Source organism: Prionailurus bengalensis, chromosome D4 (genome assembly GCF_016509475.1).
Source record: "Prionailurus bengalensis isolate Pbe53 chromosome D4, Fcat_Pben_1.1_paternal_pri, whole genome shotgun sequence".
Taxonomy (NCBI): Eukaryota; Metazoa; Chordata; class Mammalia; order Carnivora; family Felidae; genus Prionailurus; species Prionailurus bengalensis.
The window spans coordinates 19,350,735-19,372,140 of NC_057359.1; the positions used below are offsets into that span (position 1 = coordinate 19,350,735).

At 40.3% G+C, this 21,406-nt stretch overlaps 1 protein-coding gene across 2 annotated transcripts in view; it reads right to left on the reverse strand.

Annotated features, from left to right (window-relative positions):
* LOC122474691 (guanine nucleotide-binding protein G(q) subunit alpha) overlaps window positions 1–21,406 on the reverse strand; it is a 319,763-nt gene that overhangs the window by 76,101 nt on the left and 222,256 nt on the right. For both annotated transcript variants that reach the window (XM_043565730.1, XM_043565731.1), the window contains exons 4-5: window positions 9,679–9,807; window positions 6,998–7,127 (exon numbers count right to left, since the gene is read on the reverse strand). In XM_043565730.1, the coding sequence (XP_043421665.1) occupies window positions 6,998–7,127; window positions 9,679–9,807 (259 nt within the window). The remainder of the gene's footprint in view (window positions 1–6,997; window positions 7,128–9,678; window positions 9,808–21,406) is intronic.

Here is a 21,406-nt window from a genome sequence, read left to right on the forward strand (position 1 = left end):
GTGCTGGACACACAGATACTTTGTGGTAACTCTGTGCTGTGTATTTTGAATTTGTGGACTCTTCTTTATATGTATGTATATATTTCGCAGTTAAAAAGAAAACGGTAGGGGCGCTTGGGTGGCTCAGTTGGTTAAGCATCTGACCTCGGGTCAGGTCATGATCTCAAGGCTGTGCTGACAGCTCAGAGCACGGAGGCTGCTTCAGAGCCTGTGTCTCTCCCTCTGCCCCTCCCCTGCTCACACCGAGTCTCTCTCTCTTTCAAAACTAAATAAAGAAACATTAATAAAAAATAAAAAGGTAAGATGGATGATGGATTTACTATTCAACAAACGGTATTGGGTCAATTGAACAGATATATAGCAAGAAAATATGAAATCCTTATCTGTCATACCCAAAAATCAATTATAGTATATAGAAAACCTATGAAAAAGCAAAACCTTGTAACTTTTAATAGGTACTAAGGGATAGGTCTTCATATTCTAGGGGAAGACAAAGAATTCCTGAAGAAAATACAGTAATACAACCAATAAAGGAAATGAGTGAGCTGACTACATTAAGATGAAAACTCTTCCATAAGCAACAAGCAAAAAAGGCAACCCATGCACTGAGAGGTAATTTTTAACTGGCAAACAATAACCAGAATGAGTTTAAAAGGTGTATATATTAGTGTGCCTGAGCATCCAACTCTTGATTTTGGCTCAGGTCACGATCCCAGGACAGTGGGACTGAGCCCCACACTGGGCTCCACGCTGAGCATGGAGACTGCTTAAAATTCTCTCTTCTCTCTCCCCCTCTCCCATGCCCTCTCTTTCGCTCTCTAAAATAATAAAAATAAATAAAGACAACTCCACTGGGGGTTGGAATGAGGGGGAGACAAGATGAGGGTGGGAAAAGGTAACCCACCCTGAAAGCCACCTGCTGGCTGAGAAGTGTGTGAAACACAGTAGGGCCTGTGCATGCAACGGAACTAGATGGCGGTCTAAATAAGTGAATTAAAGCCACATGTAGCAACGTAAAAAAAAAATAAATCTCAAGAACAATGCTGATGGAATAAAACCCACAATGTAAAATCATCTAAATAAAATTAATCATGAATATTAAGCATCCAATATTACATATTGCTTATTGACATATACATATGTAGTAAAAATGTGAAAAAAATATGCACAGGAATGATACATGCCAACTTGAGGCCAGTAACTTCTGGGGAGGGAGAGAAATCAATCCGAGAAGGTTATACAAAGTCTTTAAATGCATCTGTATCATTTTATTTCTGTGAAGATAAAGATTTAAAGCAAGTAAGTTCTCTAGAATTTTACGCTCTCCCGGATCACTGAAATCGTTTCTAAAAACAAACAAACTCCACTTCCTTAGCTCTTCTCGCTTTTATTCTTACATCGAGCTATGAGTTTAGACCACGTGGCACCGGCCCATGACACACGGCACACGGCCTTTGATGTTAAGGCACCACTTTACACGGACAGAAGCTTAAGGGACAGCCCTAGGAATGCTTCATATTTGCTTTCCTGGGGGCACGTTATTGTGGCTATAACTTCCTCCCTCCCACAGCATCTCTTTGTGAAGGTACAGGAGTAGCCCAGTACCAGAAGCAGCTAACTCGTTTTGAAGATAAATGAATCTTCTAGCAGGCCACAATTACCTCCTTTTCTTGGTTGCTAAGAGATGCTTAACTACATTTGTGAACTGCTGCTAAGAGAGGTACCTGGTTCTGCGATTGGTATTTCAATTCTTAATCTCACCCTCCAATCCTTACTGTCCTTTCATACAGACTTTTCAGGTGACTTACTTTCTCTTCCTGTGTGTGCGTATTTGTAGACACATGCATGCTAATGGACAGCCATAAGGGGAAACTGTCATAAATTTTATTGTATTAAAATTTATGACTTCATCAAAAGACACAATTAAGAGACTAGATGGCAAGCTGCAAAGCAGATGTTGGCAGTACGTACAACAAAAGGCTCACATCCACAGAATGTAAGGAACTCCTAAAAAGCAGCAGGAAAATGATAGATAATCCAAACGAAAAATGGACGGAGATGTTATAAATGACAGAGCTAAAATTCCAACCTGATCTTACTTTATTTTAAAACAATTATTGTTTCGCTTATTATTTGTTAACACTCTCCCGAGCCACATCATCAATCACTGTTTACCCCAGGGTCATGGTAGAAAATCTTCCAAATTATTTTCTTTTTTGAGGGCGGGGTTAATAACCTTCCCTGTAATAATTGTATGTATATCATTCTAGAGATCAGATTATACTAAATACACTCGTCAGCAATCTGCCTTTTTCATATAATTCATCCTATAAAAAATATTGCATTGATTATACCAGTATGGCTTCAATGAAGAATTTGAAAGATTTCCAATATACAGACACACGAGTAGTGTCCACATGTGGCTGGTTTGCCACACGCTTACCAGGAGGAAGTACATGTCTCTGGTTCAAACTCATAAATGGTGATCAGAAAACTTCCTCCAAGCTTCCTTCAAGTCGTACGAGCAAAGAAGTTGAGGAGTATAATAATATGGACACAGAAAGCCTGAAGGATGAAAGGGGTGAGGGAAGGGGTTTCAAAAAGGAACAAGTGGCTAAAAATGAACAAAGGAATGTGGAAAAGGGAAGAAGAGTTAAATATAAAAAAAAAAAAAAAGTAGGACATCTTTCAGGAAGAGCCTTGTTAATCAGGCCATGAATCTGAGCCAAGTATACCAAAGTCTGAGGAGCAAGATCAAGTTTCTGATTTCATAATTTAAGATCAATACAGGATGTGAGAGCCAACCCAACTGAGAGCGGGTATCATAACTCAGCTCTTACTTTTAACTACTTCTAAGTTTCCTATAGGTCTTCCCTTTGAGGTGCAATTTCTTTTCTCAAGTTTTAGTCATTTTCCCTGCCAATGCTGAAATTTTATATGAAGAAAATCCCCAAAACTCACTTGGAGTTTTTGGAACAGAACAAAGTCCAGGTTTCGCACCGTTAAAGAAAATGTTCAGACCGTGGGTTGTAGCTGAATGACTTCAAAGGGGCTTCATTTTAAAACCTAAGAGAAGAGAAATATTTCCGGGTTCGAGAATAAATGTTTAGGGAAAGCGATGCTGGGGAATGTATCTTGGTTCAAAGGAGCGCTTGGGGTGTGGGATCTACCTTGGTATTGTATCAAAACTAAAGCTTAATGGGTTGTGACCACTTCAAAATTTAACTTAATTTAAGTTAGAATGGCACATTCAAAAAGAAAAGTGGAGGAGAAAAAAGCTGGACAGTCTAGGAACCATGGTCTGTAAGACGGCCCCCGAGTCAAAGTCTGAGAAATTATCATCGTATTTGTGCTCAGATATTCATGTAACAGAAAACCAGAAAAATAAAGACTAAAAGAGAGAGTGTGGATACATGTTGATAAGCTTAAGTGTGTTATGGGAATGCTTCCTGTGGGCTGCGGGCTCTCACGGGCGCTTAAATAATGTAGGCACCGAAGGATTACAGTAGAGCAGCTGGCTCGTGCTGGTGTGTTATCACAGGGAAAAGAAGACAGTAAAGACAATATGCAAATCTACGTGACACTGCAACCCTGCTCGATCTCACTCACTATTGGGTGATGTGTGTCCCTCTCTGGAGGAAAAAAATAATAATAACAAAATTAATTCCCCAAGCTCGAGGAAGGCTGAGAATCTGGAAAGACGAAAGCACATCTGCATAAAAACTTGAAGATTGATACCAAAAGTCTTAGAAACATGAAAAGCAACAGCAATAATCCAAAGTACTTTCGGCTGGTTTTGCCTGCGGCCCGCACTGCCTTTTCCAGAGTTCTCCAGGACCAGAGGGGAGGCTGACAGTACCCATTTCCAGGTGTTTCTCGCACATATATACCAAAGGAGGTACCACAAGGTCTGCTTTGGATTAAAGTTATGGACACCAGATTTCAAAACCAAGAACAAAATGTTTCAGGAGTTCATTTCAGTTTTGTCTCACCAAAGCCAGAGAATTTGGGGAAAGGAGAATGCTATAGTCCTGAATTCCCTTAATGATTTAAGGAAGTGGAGAGCCAAAGGCATTTTCATATATTAGTCCCCCCCCCCCAAGAAAAAAGACTGTGACTACATCCTGACATTAAAAAATATTTTTGACAGTGTTCCCTAATTACCAACAGTGATGGCTGTGGCAAGCAGGAAGTAATTAATGAGCGGCATTGCTCTTACTATGCTTAAGATCATCTGCAGTATTACCAACAGACTTAAGGTCTGAGAAAAGAGCACCATGAAATGGCTTTGATCTCATAGAATTACAAGGTAGGCTTTAAGAATATTCCCAAGTGGGGCGCCTGCGTGCCTGAGTGGGTTAGGCTTCTGACTTCGGCTCAGGTCATGGTCTCACGGTTTGTGAGTTCAAGCCCCACGTCCGGCTCTGTACTGACAGCTCCAAGCCTGGAAGCCTGCTTCGGAATTGGTGTCTCCGTCTCTCTCTGCGCCCCCCACCCCCCACCTTTCATGCTCGGTCTGTCTCTCTCTCAAAAATAAATAAACATGTTAAAAAATTTATTTTAATAGTCACAAGTGATCAGGGAGTCCTAAAGAAAAAATAATGGATTTATTATCTTAATTTGTAGCATAATGCATCACCAAGGAATAAATGAAACTGACAAAATATTTTTAGATGCATGTAATGCCTGTACATTGAATGGCAAGTTACTGTGGAGACTTTAGTTATGGTATCTGATCATCAAAACAATGTCATCTTATGCTAAAATTAATATAATATACTTTTACACAAAAACTAGATATCCATGAGCAATGTCAGGTAAAAACTAGGATAAATAATCTGTAATGTCCAAATAATTGAAGAACTGAATTTATGTGGTAGAATCAGGTGATGACCTACCTAAGGAACTGAGGTAAACTGAAAAGCATTAAATCACTATATATATATATATATATATATATATATATATATATATATGTCTTTACAGATACAATGTACTTGCCTTGTATAAAATATGGATTACAAAAATGTGTACTGATAAACATTTCCATTTCTCCAGCTAAAATGCAAACAGTGACATAAGAAATAAAACTATGTGTGCTTCTTACATCTTCTGCGTAGTTGATAAATTTTATTTTACTGGACAGCAAACTAGAGAGATCACATCCCATATAACGAAGGCCTTCCTCTCCCCTTACTCTCTACCCAACAAAAGCACATCTCTTTTATGAGGCCCTTCTGGGCAAAGTTCATTTTGTTTTTCATTTTTTGTGTCTCTTTAGATGCCCAGTACCTAGCATATAGTAGATAAGCCCTCAAAACATTTTCTATCTTGATTCAACATTCAAAGAAATCAGAAAAACTGTCTTATTCTGTTCCCAACTATGATATGCACTACATTCAAAATACTATATCCAAAGGTTAAGGAACAACAACTGAACACAGATATGAAGACAGAAATACATATAGAGAGATTATAGCTAAAATTCTGATGGTAATTGCTTACCTTAAATCTTGAGAACTGACTGCCTTGTATTTTAGCTTGCTTGTCAGGCACTTTTATGGTAGCTACAGAGGGCAAGTGGCTGATAAAACATTCTTAAAAAGTTACTTGATTCAAAAGCCCATAAACTTGTAACCCTGAAAAGATTCTGAAATGCATGAATAGGTGAATAGGTAACTCAGCTCTATATGGGATACTGGTTCCTGAACTTTTTTGTTTTTTATTTTTTGTGGAGGAAGTGAGGGAGGGAGGTTGGGCGGTGGTGGGGGGGGGGGGGGGGAGGATCTTAAGCGGGCTCCACACGCAGCATGGAGCCTGACACAGGGCTGGATACCATGACCCTGGGATCATGACCTGAGCGGAAATCAAGAGTCGGACGCTCAACTGACTAAGCCACCCAGGCGTCCCTCCTGAACTCTTTATCAATCCTACATGCAAAAGAAATGCTATAAAGAACTGCATATTTATTTTGATACAGATATTAATGCTTCTAGAAAAATAAAATATTTAAAAGGACCAGAAGCCAACATTCTTCTTTACCAAAAAATGTATAGTATGGAAAGTGTATTTTAATATGTCAGGTTGTGTTTTAATCAGCTAGTGGAGATATCTCACTTCCTTCTCTTTGTTTTTTATCCTATCGGAAGGATATTTAATATTTACTGTTGGCAGGTCTGCAAGGTCTGCCTCTAACAGGATGTCAGGAATCTTTTCCATTCCCCCAACACACACGCGCTGAACTCCCGCTCGAAGTGAGTTTTCTATGCCCCTGCATTATTCTCCATAGTCAATTCTGACTCAAGACTTTATCATCCTCAAAATCCGTATTTATACCTGTTGGGATTTCATGTAATGGGGAGAAGATTATAAATACTGAATCAGTTCTCCACACAAGCATATCAAGGGTATTTTTCCAATCATTCACTGCTTAGCAGAGATAGAATTATGCCACAGTCTATAGAATTCTGTAAGAGCCGAAGGGCCACGTCACTGAGACACTTCTTGGCGCCACAATGAACTGATTCAGAACCCAGCTGCAAAGTCACTCACATGTGCCAAGAGAGGTTTTGAGTACTCTTTGGGACCCACCCAACACCCAAACAATGATTTAAACAAAACGAAAACAAAACAAAACAGGCTGACTGGCTCCAACACTCCCAGCTCCATCCTGTAGGAAGAGTAGGAAAAGGGCTAGTAAAAGATGTGAGGGTTAGCCTAGGGATTTCCATGTTATTTTCATTTTCTGAGGGTTAAAAGTATAAAATAGGGTCAAATTAAGCCTGAACACACGGGCCTGCTCACACATCTGACAAAAGAGTTTACCGTTCTCATTACACCATGTGCTACCACAGGGTTATTTTTATTATTTAAAAAATCCCCAACACAGTAGTCAAAATGCAGTGAAATAAGTTTACCCCATGCTCCACACCCTGCATCCTCTTATTTGTATCAGATAGTAAAATGATAATCCATCGCCTGTCCAAAGAGCACTCACCTCGTTGTCCGACTCCACGAGAACTTGATCATATTCACTAAGCGCTACTAGAAACATGATAGAGGTGACATTTTCAAAGCAGTGTATCCATTTTCTTCTCTCTGACCTCTGGCCCCCTACATCGACCATTCTGTAAGGTTAACAATATTTATATTAATAGCATATAAAGAAAAAAATTCAACATAAATATAGCTTTACTTATACTCTTAGGAAAAAAAACACTCTCTAAAGAGAATGGTCATCCAAGTCAATTCAATTACTTATTAAACATCTACTAATTTTCTGTTACCTAACAGTCAAAGTCAAGACATTCCGGGTAATAAGCCGCTGTGGCTACAAGAAAGTTATCTGATGTGTATGAAAATGATAACTTTGCAAAAAATCCGGGACTGAAGTCAAGCAAAATGGTGTTTTACCTAATCGTGCACAGAAGAGTCAGGGACAAAATATGGTTTGTGGTAAGCTATAAGGGCAAGTACTGACTTCAGTTTCTTTTTCTGTGAAGTGAGAATGAAGATCCTGTGTATTTCTCAAGGACACCTGAAAGGACTGTAAATACATTTAAAAGATACAAGATGCTATGTATTTCAATATGTGTGTGTGTGATGCTTCAACTAAGTGCAAACAGGACTCCACTGACACTTTATCCAAAGGGTATTGTGACTTGCTTTCTCCTTCCCATATTGGCAATAATTTGGGACAAGTCCAGTCATGTTGGGTAACCTGCCTCAACTGGCCTTAGGCACAAACCAACTTGTTAACCTGCTACAAGTCAGGTGTGTAAAATGTCACGATGCTGTAAGAGGCATCATTCGAGCTCTTTCAAGGATGTGTTTTTAACACAACTGTGTGCTAGTTACTAGTTAGGAACCACCAACGACATCAATTAATTTGAGTTTTAATGTTCATATGAAAATGTCAAGCAATACTTGGTACCGAATCCAAGTTGCTTCAAACTGTTCCATCCGTATCTCAACTAACACGTGCACCACATTTGTGGGATAAAATGCTATCAGAGAATGAAAGCTGTAGGTACACAAGTTTGAGAGTAGGGCTCTTTGAGCATTTCTTAAAAACTGCAGTTACTCCTGGTGTCTCTCTGCCTCTAAGCATTAAACATAAACTAAGAAATCGAGGATCGTCTAGGGACTGCTTCTAAAAGTTCTCTAAGGCAAAGAAGAGATATTTAAGGGGCAAAGCAACGGATTCAGGGAGACCTATAAACTATGGACATCAAAACTAAAATTCTTAAGTTTTTAGAAATATTAAATTCTAGCTCTTTCCCCATGCCAAACAAACAATTCGCTACTCACTCACATGAAATCCTCATTCTATAAAACCCTGTCACTCTGAGCCCTGTAAGATGCTTCTGATGGTGGCAGGGAATTACTCTTCTTGGCCATTACTTTTACTGTGGTGGCAAAAAAGTCCTCTACAGCTAGTGTACGTGGTGTAATAAAAACGAGATGCTTCAGAATTCATTAATAATTATCAAACAATGAGGAGATGAAAATCTCTACGAAATGCCCTACATTTTCTGAAAGTATTCTGTCATACAGTTATAAGAGGAAAGAAATTTGCGTGTTCCCAATGAAAGATCTTTAAATGCCAGGAACTCAAAGCTTAAGTGATCCAGAATGCTGGAACTATAAGGAACGCTGGCGATCATCTAATGCAACCATTTTAGAGATGAAAAAAAGGAGGTTCAGAAATATTTCCAAAACATCACCCCCTTTATGGATATGTCTATGAGTTATGCGGTCAGGCATAACTGTAGGGCGGAGACTGATTCGACTTAAGTCCAGAGTACTTTGTCAGAGAATGACAGACAGCCTGCTCATCTGAACCACTGTGGAGTCACTCAGGTCACATTAACTCCTATTTCACACCCCTGTAGTGTATGTAGTTGTCTTCAATGGCATAGGCTTCCCCAAAGAACTCAACTCTCTGTGCTCAAAGACATATTCACACGGTTTCATTTCTCAAAGCACAATGTGGTTTGTATTCTAACTAAAAGTACAACCGAGTGATTAAATGAAAGCATATTATTTTTCTCTTCTTAAAAAAAAAAAAAATTAGAACACTTCTGAAGTATTACCCACACAGAAGAGTAACAGAATTTTTCATTCTTTTTTCCTACAAACATTTAGACTGGGCTAACCAATCCATTTTCAAAATGACATATTCTGAAATTTTTGAAGCAAGTTATTTTAGGAATATGAAACACCCCGTATTGTTATTGCAACTGAAGAATTTTGCATTGGTACCAGCATGCTTGGGAAACAACACGAAAGCTTGTGATAGCATATAGTTTCTATTATCAGTAGGGTCATAAGATCATTCATATATTATACAAATGTAAAAATCTATCCTCACAGTTAAAATGATTCTCAAAGAGTAATAGGATCAATGTTTAAGTGACTGATTTTGTTCAACCCCCAGCAAACTAAGATTTCATTGATTTCTTTGTGATCGAATTTGAAATGAGAAACCTGCCCACACACCTTTCCTCTACTTCCTCTTTCTGGAACACGTTATTGTATTTGTGTGTCTAATGATAATAATTGGTATAAAGGTGATATTGTTTCAAAGTCTACAACGGATTTCAGTATTTGTAGAGTTCACCAAATGTACTCAAGGCATAGGAGCTGGAAGGTGGGTTTTATGGACTCATTTACTACCTGAAAATGACACTTTGTAAGTCAAAGGGGTATTCGATGATCCCTGTGGTGGGGACTCGAACTCTAAGCACATCTTGTTGCGTAGGCAGGTAGGCGGGGTCGGCAACACGGTCCAAGTCATTAAGATAGCTGGAGAAGGGAAGACACAATGAGAAGGTTAGGACACCATCAGGCCAAATCTGCCTATGGAAATGGAAGGGCAAAAATAAATCCTAACAGGTAGAGAAGAGAAAGAAAAATTTCATCAAGTGACAGAGAAATCTGGAAAGTTGAAAGGTAAAGTCAACCTTCCATTAGTCACAGCAAGGTTACCCATCTATGGATTACTTGCTTCACAGGCTTTCTGATGCCTTCTCTATCAGAACCCATACAAAAAGTGGAGGGGGAAAAGAAAAGAAATTCAATGAGCCTTCTACCTTCTACTTGTTTAGCAGGTCTGATGGGTAAAGCAGGAGGTTAAAGCGAATAGTTTTTGAATTACTTACATAAATTTTATTTGTCTATTTGTATAAATAAACAGATAACAGTTACATATGAGGTCAGGATATATTCATATGTAAGACTTGCTTGGCCCTGGAGAGGATGGGCACAGATATGGTTTCAAGCATATATATTTATATTTATATTTATATTTATATTTATATTTATGTTTATGTTTATGTTTATATTTATATTTATATTTATATATTTTTTGGCCTTTTTGCAGAACATCAGTCTTTTCCTGGAATGTATTTCCTCATTCCCCTAAGAGAGGACAGCAGCATACCATGTCTTAAATTCTGTCCAAAGCTGAAGTCATATGTAATTAATGTGAAGCCACAAGATTTGAGATTTCTGGTGACTGAGGTAACAATGTCTAAGGTCAGATATTTCCAGTGTTCAGAGTCATCACACCTAAGCTTTAAATTTATCTGCTTATATGATACTTCTCCATTCCTTAAAAAAAAAAAAAAGCTTTTCATTTTGAAATAATTTTAGACTTACAAGAAGTCACAAAATTATCACAGAAAATTCCCCCTGTACCCTTCACCCAGCTTTCCCCAATAACAACTTACATAATGACAACATACTATCAAAGCCAGAAAACTGATATCCATCCAATACTATTAACTTAACTACAGACCTTATTTAGATTTCACAAATTCTTTCTTTTTTTCTTTCTTTTAAGTAGGCTCCACACCCAGGGTAGAGCCCAACGCGGGGTTTGAACTCATGACACTGTGATCAAGACATGAGCTGAGATCAAGAGTCAGACGCTTAACTGAATGAGCCACCCAGGCAACCCCTAGATTTCACCAGTTCTTAAACACACACATTCTGGGGGGGAAGTGTATAGTTCTATGACATTTTATCACATGTAGAGATTCGTACAATCCCCAACACAATCAGGATACAGAATTGTTCTGCCAACTGCAAAGAAAGTGTCCTGTGTGCTACTTCTCCTAAGTCTGGCAACCACACATATGTTCCCCATCAGAGTAATTTTGTCACTTGAAAAATTTTCGTTCTCTCAAGTTGCAAAAAAAAATATTTTGCAACTCTGAGAATGACATGATTTGATATAATTAACAGCCAACTGGTGAAAAGGACTGGTCTGCATGGCACCCTAATGATTTCAAAGACTTGCTACTCTCCTTGGCCCTGGAAAGGATGGGTGGGCACAGACACGGTTTCAAGCACGTAACTACACAAGTGTAGACGCACAGTAACTCACAAGTAAACAAGATTTAAAGAACAGATGGCCCCATTCACTGAATGAGAAGGGATTAAATCATAACACCTTTACGCCCACAAACAAGACAGTAAGTTTTGATATACACAACATGAGATGTCTGGTGCAGAGTGTGTTATAAATCACCAAGTGCACACTCAGTTGACATGTCCTGTGTAGGGGAAGGATTCTGTCTCACACATCGCTATAGCTGCCTTAGTACCTAAAAGAGTGCCTGGCAGATAGTCTTATATGAATATTTTTGGGATGGATAGATGGTTTTCCTCTGCTGGTATTTAGTTTTACCATTATTTAAATACCACTGTTACCAGTGGTGTTTCCATATTAATTATATTATTGAATTTGAAACTGCTTGTTGACAAGAAATATTCCATTAATTTGCCAAGATCGATGCATCATTAAAAATAGTAGAGCTAAGAGACTTCAAGAAGGAAATAAAATAACTGCTTTTTTGGAGGCATATCAATGGTTTGAGACAAAAAAGGATCATCTTGGAAATTCCTAATGCAAAGCAACTAAGTAATTAGTATTCTAGTGGCCTTACCCAAAACACATCAATGATTCTCTAGCTGGCAATTAGCTCTCTACTGACTGATAGAAACCAGCCTCATAACTTCAATTATTATAAAAATGGCCGGAGGATGAAGACAGGAAGGCTGAGACAATACTGGTGTGGGGGACAGGAAGAAAAATGGACAGGATCCAGAATTTTAGTCAGTATCTTGGCATGGCCTTGGAGGTATCTGATGGGGTTAACAAGCCATGTTTTGGAAGCTGGTTTATATCTCATTCTACAGATAAACCGGCTCATCACACTATAAATGCAAAATCAGTTGGCTAGTCAGTAGAGATGGAGTTTTCTGATTTACCAACCACATGCCTTGAAAAACTTGAATGTACATTCTGAAACCCACAAGACCATCATTTATTTAACTACCGTCTATAAAAATCAATTCAGAGAAACCAGAGAACTTCTAATTTACATTGGCAAGCTGGCTCAGAAATATGCTACCCAATAAACTATTTCTACTCACTTAATACAATTCACAGAGGTCAAATGGAGGGTGGCTAATTCTTGTACATAAGGTACTGTCATGTCCCCGCAGTAAAGAGAAATCATGGCTTTCTGATTCTCAAAGTACTAAACGGGCTACTCGTTGCCACTCCACTTTTAAATTTTTTTTCAACGTTTATTTATTTTTGGGACAGAGAGAGACAGAGCCTGAACGGGGGAGGGGCAGAGAGAGAGGGAGACATAGAATCGGAAACAGGCTCCAGGCTCCGAGCCATCAGCCCAGAGCCTGACGCGGGGCTCGAACTCACGGACCGCGAGATCGTGACCTGGCTGAAGTCGGACGCTTAACCGACTGCGCCACCCAGGCGCCCCAACCACTCTTTTAAACACAAATGTGTATTTGCACAGGAGAATTTAAAGTATCATCACATGAAGTGGGAAATTATCTATCACACTGCACATGATGGGGCCAAGACAGAATCAGGATACTGATTCCGCAACCAAAAAAGGCACGTAAAAGGACTTACTGACTGCCCTAAAAATATTGCCCACGGGGTGTCTCTGTGAACCAAGGGCACTACTAAAACACTAGCTGAGTATCTAAAGCATTCATACTTGCAAGAGTACTTTTCCTTCTTTATCTTTCTTTTGCTCCTTTTCTCTTTTTTTATAAAGGTTTATTTATTTTTGAGAGAGGACCCGCGAGCTGGGGAGAGGCATAGAGAGAGGGGGGGGACAGAGGATCCGAGGCAGGCTCTGTGCTGACGGCAGCGAGAGCCCAATGCGGGGGCTTGAACGCATGAACCCGAGATCATGACCTGAGCCGAAGTCGGACGCTCAACCGACGGAGCCACCCAGGCGCCCCTCTTTTGCTCCTTTTCACTGTCAGTATAGTTCACAGAAAGTAACAACCACCTCATAACAAACTTAGACTGAGCACTTACTTGCTGCTTGCCACACTGGGTTCCGTCTGTTCACTGCCCAGGTGGCAAGAGCAAGGAAATAACTACTGAAGATGCTCCATACATTTCTGACTAAATGAACTGCACTTCTCACTTGACATTCTTTTGGCTTTGCCTCCGTTGGGTGGTGGAGAAGGATTGAAGATGCGTTGTGGACAGTGAAACAGGCAAAATATGTATGCAACCAAGACCTGCAGTTTCCAGGGTGCCTGGATGGCTCAGTCGGTTAAATGTCTGACTCTTTTTTTTCTATTTTTTTTATTAAAAAAATTGTTTTTAATGTTTATTTATTTCTGAGACAGAGAGAGACAGAGCATGAGTGGGGGAGGGGCAGAGAGAGAGGGAGACACAGAATCCGAAACGGGCTCCAGGCTCTGAGCTGTCAGCACAGAGCCCGACGCGGGGCTCGAACTCACAGACTGTGAGATCATGACCTGAGCTGAAGCTGGACACTTAACCGACTGAGCCACCCAGGCGCCCCCAAATGTCCGACTCTTGATTTCAGCTCAGGTCATGATCTCTCTTGGGATTCTCTGTCTCCCTCTCTCTGTGTGCCTCCCCTGCTCTCTCTCTCAAAATAAGTAAACATAAAAAAAAAAAAAAAAAAAAAAGACCCGCAGTTTTCACTGCCAGGAGTGGGCCAATGAGGAGAGCTTGCTCCTGTGTAAGCCCCACCCATGTGCCCCCTTGGCTCTGGGCTCACAGCACTTTCTGCATTTCACCTCTGCTTAGGGGAAAAAGCCACTCTGTTCCTTTAGAAATGGGGTTACAGAGCAGAAGGGACCAGCACATCCTCATGTGTTGATTCTTGACACATTGTGAGGGAAGGTAATAGAAGAGTCTCTGAACTGAATTGTGCTTTACATTGAAGCATCTCATATTCTGAAGAAACACTTGGATGGAATATGCCGGTTGGGCAGGGGGAGGGGGGTGCGGGGGAAGAGGTTCATGGTGGATTATTCCATTCATTTAACCTTTTACAAAGAAACACTGAGGTCTGAACAAATTTATATTGCAGAGTAAATTCAGAAAGTTAATTATAGCTATAATTTGTTTTGTAGGAATGATTCTGAGCGGCTGCTGAGGTCATTCTCAGGGTGTTGCTATGGTAACAGGCACAAGGTACATTTCCAAGGCAATGTATGTGTAACAAGTGGCTGGCAGGAGCTCTCTCCTGATGTCAGGGAGACAGATCTCCCATGGTATACATGGGACTTCTTTAACTGTCTAGGAGACAAGACATATGCAAGAGTGCTAGAAAATGGGAGGTTTAGTTGATAAAACTCACCTTACTCCCATCCATCCATCCATCCAATAACTTGTCATCGCTTTGAGATATTTCTAATTGATAACTTGGTAAGTGATTAAAAAAAAAAAAAAGTCCTCACTATTTTTCCACGTGTGTTTGTCCCGTCAGGGTTCTCACACTCAGTGCGATCAGGGACCGTGACTACCTTTGTTCGTGTCTGGTCACCAACACTTAGCCGAAGGACTAGACACAGCAGCAGGTGCTCAACAGGTGACAAACTGAAACAATTTGGTGGAAAATGCTGTAGTGGTTAGAACAGCAAGTTACACCTTTTAGGAGAAAACACAGGAGTAAGGGGGTTGTTAGCTACCTATGTAATTACCTGGCTGGGGTATTACTCGCCTGCATTATGTAAGAACTAAATTTTGAATTTAAATGCCTCTGACGAATGTAGAGACAAGACAGAAAGGAAAGGCATCATCTATTTAATTTCATTTAGCAGCTGTACTTCCTGCTCCTCTCTAGGTCCTGGCCAGAGAATGATATAATTTGTATATCTGCTTTATGCTTGTCAATATCAAGCTTTCAGGCCTTGGAATTCCCTCTAAACCTGGGCAAATGGAGGGAGTGGTACTTTACAGACAGAAAATTCTCATACACTCTCCTTAATGGAAGAAACGGGTTTCTGATGGTTTTCAGTGAAAAACAAAGCAATAAGAAAACGCATGTAGCAAAATTTCAATAGTTTCTTTCCTACCATGAGAAAAATGCAGGGTCATCTAGAAATCACTGATACATTTTGACCATCACATTCTCATAGGTGCTAAGGCCAGGAGACTCCCAGGACATAATCCCTGCCTTCAAGAAGTTTACCGACTTGTGGCAAGAAAAGGGTTACACGAAGAGGCAAAATGGTGAAGTTTATTAGGGATAGAATGAACATTCACATATTTTGGACAGAGTCATTTTCTGGGAACTTTCTGAACTGTCTCTAATCCTTGGTGATTATCCACAAAGCACCCTTCTGTAGTATGAGTGATTTGATTAAGGAAATCATGCCCATTAGTTTATCATCACACCTTGTAGCTGCTCAATTCTTTATATATTTAACTTCAGGGTCACCTCTGGCTACAAAAAAAAAATAAGAAATTCAGAAATAGGATGTAATTACTTTAAATGATTAAACATATAGGAGAAAAGCTTAAGTGTCCCTAAAATAAAAGCTCCAATCAAAATAATTATGGCATTTTCTCTCTTGAATGTTTTTTTTTAAAAAATGCCAATTATTCCTCCTTTTTGACAATAGGTTGTCAATAACAGTTTTGAGTTCACCTTCCCATTTAATTTATGCTCCAATCTGACATGTAACAAGAGCCTGTTTTTGACAGAAACATCTTTTTAAAATCGAAGAGAAAAAAACCCCCCACCTATGACTGGAAGGGTAATTGAAAAGAAATTAGAAATTAAGTGGCTTTTTTTAAAGGCAAGAAACATGAATAAAATTCAGAGATGACTCAGCAGGTAAACTATATCACATTACAGCTGTGGTTAAAAAAAAAATGTAGTAAGTTACAGGCATGCAACCCTCAGCAATTACACCAAAAGGGGGAATACCTGTGGGTGGTAAGTGAAAAAAGAAATCTCTGACATTTGGTATAAATCCAACCAAACATAGTAAGATAGATGAATAGCTCCTCGGAGTAGTTAACCTGCTATGGGCTGGTGCTGCGCATATGTGCCCGCATCCTTCAATTCCCGTGGAAGGGCCTGCTCTCAACAGGCTGCATTTATGACAGATTTGCAGCTCAAGTCAGACATTAAAAGGAAGTTCTGGCACAGAAAATGGCTCTGGGTAGAATTTCACATTTTTAATTATTGAAAAGAAGGTTAGAAAAACTAGGTCGACTTCATCAAAAAACCTAAGAAGGCCTCATTGTAAGAGGAACAGTCTGAGGGGAGTTCAAAGCTAGATCACACCAGGAGATCTTCTTTGACACTGTCCAAAGCAGCTGAAGCTAAGGAGAAAACCAGGAACACGTGATTCCCGTACAGGCACCATGTGACCACAGGGGCTTGAAGGCAAAAAATAAAAAAAGACAGTCAAAGCAAACGTTCAAAGAACAACATGGAGGGAAGTAACAGTTCTTCGAAACTGCCAGTCGCTGGGGGCAGTCAAGTACAGGGTCTGGTGCCCAACCTCCTGCATCTGGCAGGTCTTGTTGCAGAAATGAACCTGCCTGGTCATCTGGTTAGGCTGGTTAGCTGCACAGGATTACTCATTACACAAATGCTCCCATCCCGGGAAGAGCTCATTTTGTGGGGGGCAAACCAACTTTCCTCCTTCATTTTTAACACCTAGCACACCATGATCAGCATTCAAGGAAGGGCAGCATGTATCACAGGGAGTTGGGTCCTAAGAAGTTATTTGTTTTCAGTACAAAATTACAGATTTCAAACAAAGATCACCCAGTGGTAGCAAGTAGGTGATATCCTTATGGTTTATGAAAACAACTCAAGGGAGAATATTCTGGGGGATAAAAGAGAAGTCTAAGAAATCATGCGTTTCAATTATCCTTGGCCAAAGAACTAAACCGACTCAGGAAAGCAGACTTGTAAAAGTAAATTAAGTGTCTCATAAAAAGAGACACTGCATCTGTTAAATAGTTTCAGGTTCTTAGGAATCTTATATATGGTTAGTTGATACGAATGCTTCAAATAAACAGCCCATCGATGTCAAATGGAAAATGGGCCAGGCAACTTGTGCGTCTGCTTGGGTCATGGAGATAGATTTTTCAGTCTGTTGCTCAAACAAATAAATCGATCTTATAATTAAAAGCAAAAGCAAAATGAGAAAAGAGAGAAGAAGAGAAAGAGAAAAGGGAAGGAAGAGGCCTTTTTCAATTTGCTGGTCTGGCTTTCTGCTTTGTTAATTTATTTGCCTTTTATGTGGTAACTTTCAAAGCTGCTGACTAATTCTGACAAAATTTTTACACTTCTAAAACATATCAAGAGGGGCGCCTGGGAGGTTCAGTTAAGCATCGGACTCCTGCTTTTGGCTCAGGTCATGATCTCACCATTCATGGGATCAAGCCCCGCATCAGGCTCTGTGCTGACAGCGCAGAGCCTGCTTGGGATTCTCTCCTTCTCCCCGTCTCTCTCAAGATAAATAAATAAATATGAAAAAAAGTAAAACAAAGCAACTCAAGAAACATCAGAAAACTGCTTTTTATCCTTGCCTGTTTGTCCTGAAATGTAACGATAGTGCTTAATTCGGTTAATTTACACAAACTTATTGAAAATCTGTTATATGTTAAAGCTAATGCACTCTGTGTGTGTCAGAGGGAGGGGGGCTGGCACAGGGAGCTGGTACAAAATACTTAAGATATATATATCCTTTGCCTTGAGGGACAGGAGGCTACCTGGGAAGCTAAGATAGCACAGATGAATCAATTAAGAAATAATTAAGTGCCAAATTGTGAGCTGCTAACTATGAAGGCAATAAGGAAGGAGAGATGATTATGAACTGTAGTCACTAGAGAATAGTGTGGAGGAGATGTGGGGGATGAGTTACACTGAGCAGACAAAATGAGATTTGGGTAGGCAGAAACGAAGAGAAAAGAAAGATGGGAAGAAATTAGGAAAACCCAGAAGTTGCTTACTTTCTTACTATTCAGTCATTCATCCAATTACTTTCTCCGCAAGTCTACACTGAAAGCTAGGTACTATGCAAACATGGAGTGCCAACCATAAAATTAAAAAAAAAAAAAAAAGATGTGAGTCCTGTCCTCAAGGAGCTTGTATTCTGGCAATGGAAATGAATGTGATTTAAATAACTACACTACAAGGCAGGGGCGCCTGGGTGGCTCAGTCAGCTGGGCGTCCGACTTCAGCTCAGGTCATGACCTCACAGTCTGTGAGTTCGAGCCCTGCGTCGGGCTCTGTGCTGACAGCTCAAAACCTGGAGCCTGCTTCGGATTCTGCGTCTCCCTCTCTCTCTGCTCCTCCCCTGCTCATGCTCTGTTTTTCTCTGTCTCAAAAATAAATAAATAAACATTAAAAAAATTTTAAATAACTAGAGGCTCCAGTGGTTGTAGGCAAGCATCAGCCATGAGAAAAAACACTACTGATTAAAGTAGGTATCTCAGTGTCATGTCCCCTTAACTTGGTTGGATGTTGGTTCTGTAAGATCAGAACTTCCATTTTGATAAGGATGATCAGGTCTGAGGAGCTGGTCATAGTCAACTAACTGCACTAATTACAGATCAAAATTCAACTCATTACTTTAAATCAAGATGCCATAGTGATAATGAAGCATCAGGGTCATCCAGTCAGAGTTAAAAGACTGCTTGGCAGGCAGGAGTCAAAAAAAAGGGACCCAAATGACCTAAAGGGTTACATGGAGAGAGCAAGGTTCCAGAGCTCACTTGTGACTGAAGCTAGAGTTGTCTTCCGCTCAGGTACCTGTTCTATTACAAAAGGCTGTCAATTCTACCCTTGGATCCACTGATGGTTAAACCTATCACACTCTCCTTAACCAGCTGTTCCAGGTACGACAATGGGCAAAAGGCAAGACGTGTAAGACACAATCCTGGCTCTCAGAGTCAAATCAACTCAATGGACATTTCTGGTCACTCATACCATTTTTGGTACTAGACGCTGTTTACATGGCATTGTAGAGGTACTGACAGGGAATATGACATAGGGTTCTCCGATGCCCACTTCCTATCAAGTTTTGTTGTGCAAAGCAGCACTTACTGAGTACTGCGGAAGGAATACAAGCCATCCATTCTCTCAGTATTCTGAAATTTAGCTTTGGGTTAATTCAGAGGACAGGGGCCCTAAGGTAAGTTCTATCTGAACGCAAGTGGACGCAGAATACCAGTTGCCTGTAAACATTCAGTCTTCTCCAAGAGATATTTGCCATTTGAGTTGTGGGGGGAGAGGGGGGTAGGCGGGGAGGTAAAAATCAGACAGTAAATATTCTAGGCTTTGTGGGCCATACAGTCTCTGTTGCAACTATTAAACTCTGCCAATGGGTGCAAAACCAGTTATAGGTAATACATAAGCAAATGAGCGTGGTTGTGTTCCAATAAAACTTTATTTATATATATATATAAAAAAAAACAGGTAGCAGGCTGAATTTGGCCTGTGGGTTTGCCAATCCCTGTTCGGGAGTAACAACATTCCTGGTTTCAACTGGGGACAGTGCCGTCATGGGGAGACTGTGGAGAAGAGGCCGAACTACAGAAGCTGAAGATGCTGTGCCAAAGCGTGAGCGGGCAGCAAGCTGACAATATGAAGCATGTCACTCGCACCCGCTATGCCCTTCAGGCAGGGTGAATGAATGGCAGACAGGTGCCCTTTCCCTATTACATCGCAGTAATGAAGGTTAGAGTGTAAAGCATACCCAAGTCTTATCTTAGCATCTCTGAAGTGCCAAGGGTTCTAAAAAAGGAATAATAAAGACCCGCATCTTAGAATCAACAGTTCACTGTGGAAGACAAAAATTTTGTTTGTTTTGTTTGTTTTATTCTTGCAAAGGGTTATTAGGAGATACGGCTCATTAGATGACAAAACAGAACAAAAATAGAAGTAAATATGTCACTCAAGTGAAAAAAAATGATATACTATTGTTGGTCTTTTCAAAAAGAGCAAACATATTCAATCTCCATGCCCTCTTCTGGGCTCAAGATGGCATTTTTAGTAATTTAACCATGTAGAGAATAATCTTTGTTCATTCCATTCTCAGGTAAATTTGGGGGTGCCAGGTTTTCACTTGACTGCATAGGATAGTGGTTTCTCAGATAAAGGCAGTCTACTGTAATAGATCACAGGATTTCAGAATTTAGAAGGCAATTTAGAGATTATAGATCACACACCAGAGTCTGGAGCAAGTGGGGTTTACTTCGTCAAAACCCCAGAGGTGATGAGTGGCAGAGGGAACTCCATCAAAGACTAGACCTTGACCCAATGTTCTCTCAACAAGACGATAATCTTGTCTGTCTCCAAAAGCCTGCAGTAGGTTTACACTTCCTTTTTATCAGCAGATGAAGAGTAAAGTCAGGATGGCTCCAAGTGTCAAAGGCAACACACCCTAGAGTTAACTATTTTGCTCATCAGTCAGGAACTTTTTAGCAAGGTATCTCTTCAAAAGAATTCAGCCCTAAATCAGGCGGATATACTGAGTCTACCTCTGAAATTCCTATTGCATTTTGAGCTCAACATTCAAATTCCTTGCACATTTTTTTAAATTTTGTTTTATTTTAACGTTTATTTATTTTTGAAACAGAGAGAGACAGAGCATGAACAGGGGAGGGGCAGAGAGAGAGGGAGACACAGAATCTGAAACAGGCTCCAGGCTCTGAGCTGTCAGCACAGAGCCCAACGCGGGGCTCGAACTCACGGATCGCGAGATCATGACCTGAGCCGGAGTCGGACGCTTAACAGACTGAGCCACCCAGGTGCCCCTCCTTACACATTTTTTTTTTAATTTTTTTTTTCAACGTTTATTTATTTTTGGGACAGAGAGAGACAGAGCATGAACGGGGGAGGGGCAGAGAGAGAGGGAGACACAGAATCGGAAACAGGCTCCAGGCTCTGAGCCATCAGCCCAGAGCCCGACGCGGGGCTCGAACTCCCGGACCGCGAGATCGTGACCTGGCTGAAGTTGGACGCTTAACCGACTGCGCCACCCAGGCGCCCCACACATTTTTAAATTAAGTTAAAAATTTAGGCATGAGGTTAAAAGTAAGCTCCAACAGTGACTTACG